We start from the raw sequence: 5,905 nt of genomic DNA on the forward strand, positions 1-5,905 counted from the left end.
GTTATCGTTATCGATGTCTCTATCATATATATATATCATATTTTTTTTTTTTGGTATATTACGGTATATAACAACAACATCCTAAAATAAATTAGTAAATAAAATCTACACCAAATGGTGGCGCCTGCAAACACATTGCAAAATAACACAAATTCCGATGAAGATGAGTCCGTGCGAGCGGCGCCCACTTCCATGCTATTGCTGGATGCTAAGCGCAAAAGTGCCTTCCTGCCCTATCGTCCCCAGACCGTCCTGACCAATCTTCAGCGAGGCAACACAGAAGCCACATTTTGTCCCGTGGAAGTGTCGCTCTCCTTTCACGAGCGAGCTGGTCAAGGTGAGATAACGGAGGAGCAAGTGACTGCGGAGCTAGGAAGGCAGAAAGATATTGACTACAAGGATGCTCATGGGTTCACAGCGCTTCATTGGGCCGCCTCGTATGGCCAACTGGTCTCAGTGCAATTGCTTGTGTCAGTTGGGGCAAATGTAAACAGCATGGCACCAGACTTGGTAACTCCTCTGCTGTTGGCAGCCGCCGGAGGACATAATGACATCGTACGGTACCTTTTGGAGCACGGTGCCCATTCTTCACACATGGACATTGTGGGAAATACAGCTCTAATGTACTCAGCTGCCGGCAATCATCCGCATACTTGCAATGAACTTTTGGCAAAAGACTTAGACTTAAGTTCTACCAATGAGAACGGGGAGACAGCCTACTCCCTGGCGGTGGAGCATGGTTCACATCTGGCTCAGGCTTTGTTAGAGCAGTACATGACAGCCATAATTACAGCGGGTGCATTTTGAAGTATTTAATTGGAACTAAAAAGGAATATAACTTTATTAAAACTCAAACATTTTATTCTTACGCGTATGCTGTTCTTTGCTAAGTCTGTGCTCGTGGGCCTGCAGCGTGGCCAGCTCCTGCTTCTGGCTCTGTAAATGCATATGCAGCCGTTTTTGCAGCTGGACATCGGTGGCATTGCGATCCAGGGACTGTTTTACCTTTGCAATGTCCCTCTGCTTGCGGCGTATGTCATCGGCCACTCGCACCGTTTCCACATTAAGCGTTTTTGTCGAGTGCTGGTGCAGATCGCTTGTTTTTGGTCGGCCTTGGTGACCGCTTTCGCCGCTGCCAAGCACGCTCCCATTGAGAAACGAAAATACATCCGTACGCTTTGTCTCCCGAGCATAGGCCTTCTCACTGGCTTTGTTCTGGCGGCGCTGGTCACGCTTCAGCTTTCGTTCAACGCTAAAATAGTCTTGGTCTCCATTGGCGGCCTCTCGCATTTCCATACAAGCGTCTAGAGATCGTCCCTGAGGAAGTATATGAGCACTTACTGGCGTTACAATACCACGTCCCTCGGAGCCCAGTCCCGTGCCGTGAATGTACCCCATCTTCTCCATCAGCTTCGATCCTATTCCCTGTGACAATTATTTTCATTATTCCATTAGTTTAAGTCCTGAACTGCATTTTAATACTTACGCGCGTGTATTGCTCCCAGGCGCCTAATTTTTCTGTAGGCTTAAAAGTAAATAAACTTAATTCGACCATGCGCGATCGATGCGCTGCCTCTAAATCATCCATATCCGAGTCAATTTCGTCACTGCTTCCATACTGTAGACTTGAGCCGCTGTCCTCGCTGGTCAGTTCATCCTCCTCTTCTGCAATCAGTGGATAAAGTTCCTCAAATTGAAAGTCGCGCTCGCGTTCTTTGTCCTGTCTATCCAAACGTACACGGCACGTTTGCTCCACAAAGTTAGCGCATAGAACACGACCGCGATGCCACAGGCGATCTGGCATTTTGGCTAGCACCGGGCAGTTACGTGCAAGCCTGGGAAAATCTGGGGGAATGTAGCTCTTAATGGAGGCACCGGGCACCAGGGCGCCATGCGAATAACGGCAACGTATCTCGTCGAAGCGGCACTCTCCCTCGAGGTAGTAGGCACAGGGCAGCATTTCGCAATGTGTGGGATTTATGTATAGTACACGTAACCGAACGTCCAGGACGGAGTTGCTGTTGATGATTACTTCATCGTCCACGCCACAAATGAGCGCGTTGTGATAGCTCAAGGCCCCCCAGCTATGCTCGTGGGGAGCCGAGCACTTTTCTCCAATTAGGGCATTGTACTTGGCACGCAGATCTTTCAATTCCTGCTCTTCGTCCTCATTTTTTGTGGCGCCAACGGTGGCAGCTGCCTCCTCCAGTTCATTAAGTTCGCTCTTTAGCCGCAGCAACTCATCGTCCAGAATGTCCCCCTGTTCAGCTCGTTGGTCAGACTCTGTCTCTCGAGTGAGGGCCAATAGCTCTTGCAGATTCGTTCTTAGCGCTGCAAGTTCTTCTCGCTGTTGCTCATCCGTGGCATTCTCCAGCGCCTGCTCCACAGCCACCAACTGCAGGAAGGAAGCAGTGATTAGGAAAAACCGTATGCCTCTTGTAAGTTGCAAGTAAAATTTATAACCTGTGCTTCGTATTTATCCATTGATATTAATCAATACCGAAATATACCTTGTCATTGCCAAAATATTCCGTAAATATACTGACGGACACAACAAGCATGATATTCCTCGATTTTGATATTCGATAGCTAGCAGTGTTGATCAATACTTGAATATATTCGCGCACTGTTGCGAATATTTCAAATTCAAAATTTAGGTCTTGTTTTCATTTTAAAATATAATTTAATTTAGCAACTCAAAAACATTGCGTTATGCGATTTTGATGAATTCGATCTGGGAATATTGTGTTTGCATATTTCAGATTTAATGTTATATTTTTTTGTTTTTTGGTTAATGTGTGCTAAAACTTGCGGAAGAAAAGAAACAAGCAGAATGCCGTGCCGAACAGCGCAAGGGGTATAATCTCCGTCGGCATCTTGTAAGCCCGGAGCTGCTGCAGGAGCGCACGAAAGTGACCCGCATTCTTGCAGCATGGCTTCTCCTGGATAGTCTCCACATCGACAAGATTGTCCTCCTGCTCAACCAGAGCTTCCTCGCTGCGGGCTGGTAGTACGATATTTTCCTCCTGCTCCTGCTGCATCAGATGGCGCAGTATACCATCATCCAAATATCCTTCCAAAGCTCTTAGACCAGCCATCCCTAGCAAGGGGCTGTGGCTACAACTGCGGCGTGGTGATGAAACAGTTTCCACCTCCTGCGAAAGCTCCATCTCTTCATGTTGCTCTGGCTGCAACGCGTTTGGTGGCAGCTCCTCTGGCTGCTCGTTTTGTAGCTTAATGATCTCTTCCAATAGCTTTTTGATTTGCTCGGCATTTTTCTCATTATCCAGCGTCTGGATGAACTTTTCAAGCAGCCACGACGTAGAAAGTTGCTGCATTTGTTGCACTCCTACTACTTGCTTGGATGTACTGGGTAGTCCATTTGCTTCGTCCATTTGCTCCTGTTGTAGCTCCAGGATCTCTTCCACTTGCTGCATTTGTTGCAATCCCACGACTTGCTTGGATGTACTGGGTAGTCCCTTTGCTTCGTCCATTTGCTCCTGTTGTAGCTCCAGGATCTCTTCCACTTGCTGCATTTGTTGCAATCCCACGACTTGCTTGGATGTACTGGGTAGTCCCTTTGCTTCGTCCATTTGCTCCTGTTGTAGCTCCAGGATCTCTTCCACTTGCTGCATTTGTTGCAATCCCACGACTTGCTTGGATGTACTGGGTAGTCCCTTTGCTTCGTCCATTTGCTCCTGTTGTAGCTCCAGGATCTCTTCCACTTGCTGCATTTGTTGCAATCCCACGACTTGCTTGGATGTACTGGGTAGTCCATTTGCTTCGTCCATTTTCTCCTGTTGAAGCTCCAGGATCTCTTCCACTGCATTTGAATTGGATTGTAATTGCCCGTAGTCCTGATCCTGCTGCAGCTCGCTTATCTCATCCATCTCGTTGAGCGTAGTTTGTGGACGCTCATCTTGCAGCTGCAAGATATTTTCCAAGCTACTTTTAGTTGATACTATTACCCTAACACACGTATCTCCCTTCAGAGTCATGCCGTCGTTCACATACGAGGTGAGGTCTTGAATCCGGTTCTGCCGGCCATCTAAATCGGAATGGACAGACTCTTCATCGTCTCCATTGGTGTTGGCGAGGAATTGCTCTTGCAAATCCATCATCGCTTCAGCTGTGGTAAGCGCATTTGCAGTAGGCTGCTCCTCCTGCGTTATAACCTCTTCAGCAGTATTTGAATTGGATTCCACTGCCTCCGACGTGAGTGCGGTCCAAGTGTCCAAGTCCAAGTGTCCAAGTTGCAGATGCTCCACTATCCCTGCTGTATTGGTAGGAGGTGGTAGAAGTAGAACACCTCTTCAAGTTGCTGGCGTTTCACCAAATGTTACATACCGTCTGCTGCCTCCTTTTGAATCTCTCCTACTGGTACGGATATCGATGTTGCCATCTCGATAGCTTTTTCTTCGTCGTGTTGCCCCTGAGGCATTATGTCTTCAACTGGATGAGACATGAGTGGTGGTAGCACATCCTCATGCTCATTCTTTTCTACTGTTTTGTAAGTAGATGGTAGAACATCGTCATGTTGGTCCTGTGGTGGCATCTGATCGTCCTCCACTGCACCATGGATGAGGTTCTGCAGCCATTCCTCTACCACTTCGCGCTCATTTTCGGAGTTCAATCCTTTTTGGTTCTGTAAAATTTCTTCCACCATTTCATGGGGCTGTTGTGGGGATTTCGGCGCCTGCGGAGTATCTTCTTCTTGGAGTACAACGGGTACCACGAGCAGTTGCTGTGGCGGTAACAATGACTCTGGCTGCAGTTGGTCTACCTTCTCTATGACAGCGTTCTGCACTTCCTTCTCTGGGTCTGGGTCCTTGCAATGATTCACATTCTCTGCAGTAACGGTATCGCCATCACTGTCGCTGATGGCATCCCCATCGCTTTCGATGATGTTTAGATCTGCCTCCATCTCAGCCACAGCTCGCTGGAGAGCTCTCAGGGATTCCTGCTCGGCTTTGCCAGTCTCGGTCAGATCACTGGGGCAGCTAATCACCGAACACTCGCTGACTTCCACTGAGTGGTCCATTCCGATGCCGGAATCATCGTTTGGTGGCCCGGGGCTGAGGCTAATGCTGCCCTTGCTACAGTTCCCCGTCGAGTTGTCCTTCTTCAAGGTGCTCTTATACTGGCGGGGCTTCACATAACTGAGCTTAGAGCTGGGCACAGGAATATGACTGGACTTGCGTTTCTGTGCATTCGAGGTATTGGCTACAGATACTTGCTCCACGGATGGAGTCGCTTTCATTGCACCGTTGGCCATTGCCATTGTCCTGATCGTTTTGGGATTTAATTTAGAATTTTCGTTACGAATTTTACGAAAATTTAGTTTTCTCACAGACTTACACAAAACGAGACTATGGTCAGGGCTGGGTCAAATGTAAATGACTGAATTTTACTAGCCCACCGAGATCGAATTGAATTACACTCAGTGGCTTTGCTTTGTGTTTTTTATGCCTATTTATTTTTTTTGGTTTTATTTTTTTGTTGAAAATTGTCACAGCCCTTGTGTGGTTGGCATTTGTATGTTGACTGCCACTTCCGCACGGACTTAAATGTTGCAAGTGAATGATAATAATTCTCATGGCCTACTTGGCAGGAGAATATGTGCACGATATACGTATCAAGGGTTGCAGATTACAGATAAATGAAATTTTATTACAATTTATTTAATTTATAGATCTTATAGCCTTAGCATTTGTAGCTTATGAATTAATATTAGCCTTTTATTCACTCACATTGTAGAAAATTGGCTTTGCTTTTTAATGTTTGTTCCCATTTTAGTGCTGCAAAACTTTTATCCTATCTTGTTGCCTGCTTCCAGTGCTGCCAAATTCTCTGGAAAGTGTTTCACAAAATTCAATAGGAAACCCACCAATTAGTTATTAACTTT

At 46.7% G+C, this 5,905-nt stretch overlaps 3 protein-coding genes across 7 annotated transcripts; 1 reads left to right on the forward strand and 2 right to left on the reverse strand.

Annotated features, from left to right (window-relative positions):
• Positions 1 to 46: 46 nt before the first annotated feature.
• Positions 47 to 868, forward strand: LOC111074206 (DNA-binding protein RFXANK). 2 transcript variants are annotated; one of them, XM_022366925.2, is made up of 2 exons: positions 47 to 337; positions 419 to 868. In XM_022366925.2, exons 1-2 carry the CDS (start codon positions 115 to 117, stop codon positions 805 to 807), a joined length of 612 nt encoding a protein of 203 aa, XP_022222617.1. In that variant the 5' UTR covers positions 47 to 114; the 3' UTR covers positions 808 to 868. The 2 variants fall into 2 exon arrangements, with proteins under 2 accessions (XP_022222617.1, XP_022222616.1); XM_022366924.2 differs by having other exon boundaries at positions 49 to 868.
• Positions 817 to 2,569, reverse strand: LOC111074205 (zinc finger CCCH-type with G patch domain-containing protein). The gene is made up of 3 exons (XM_022366923.2): positions 2,464 to 2,569; positions 1,487 to 2,395; positions 817 to 1,425 (listed from the first exon to the last, which is right to left on the reverse strand). The coding sequence occupies exons 1-3, from the start codon at positions 2,482 to 2,484 to the stop codon at positions 844 to 846; spliced, it is 1,512 nt and encodes a 503-aa protein (XP_022222615.2). The 5' UTR covers positions 2,485 to 2,569; the 3' UTR covers positions 817 to 843.
• Positions 2,570 to 2,660: 91 nt separating this feature from the next.
• On the reverse strand, positions 2,661 to 5,551 carry LOC111074200 (titin). Of its 4 annotated transcripts, XM_041592462.1 has the most exons (4): positions 5,359 to 5,551; positions 4,348 to 5,285; positions 3,792 to 4,276; positions 2,661 to 3,395 (listed from the first exon to the last, which is right to left on the reverse strand). In XM_041592462.1, the coding sequence occupies exons 2-4, from the start codon at positions 5,279 to 5,281 to the stop codon at positions 2,802 to 2,804; spliced, it is 2,013 nt and encodes a 670-aa protein (XP_041448396.1). In that variant the 5' UTR covers positions 5,282 to 5,285; positions 5,359 to 5,551; the 3' UTR covers positions 2,661 to 2,801. The 4 variants fall into 4 exon arrangements, with proteins under 4 accessions (XP_041448396.1, XP_022222609.2, XP_022222606.2 ...); XM_022366917.2 differs by having other exon boundaries at positions 2,661 to 4,273; positions 5,359 to 5,545; XM_022366914.2 differs by having other exon boundaries at positions 2,661 to 4,276; positions 5,359 to 5,544.
• Between the last annotated feature and the right edge of the window lie 354 nt (positions 5,552 to 5,905).

The sequence above is a fragment of the Drosophila obscura genome, unplaced genomic scaffold (genome assembly GCF_018151105.1).
Source record: "Drosophila obscura isolate BZ-5 IFL unplaced genomic scaffold, ASM1815110v1 contig_179, whole genome shotgun sequence".
NCBI lineage: Eukaryota > Metazoa > Arthropoda > Insecta > Diptera > Drosophilidae > Drosophila > Drosophila obscura.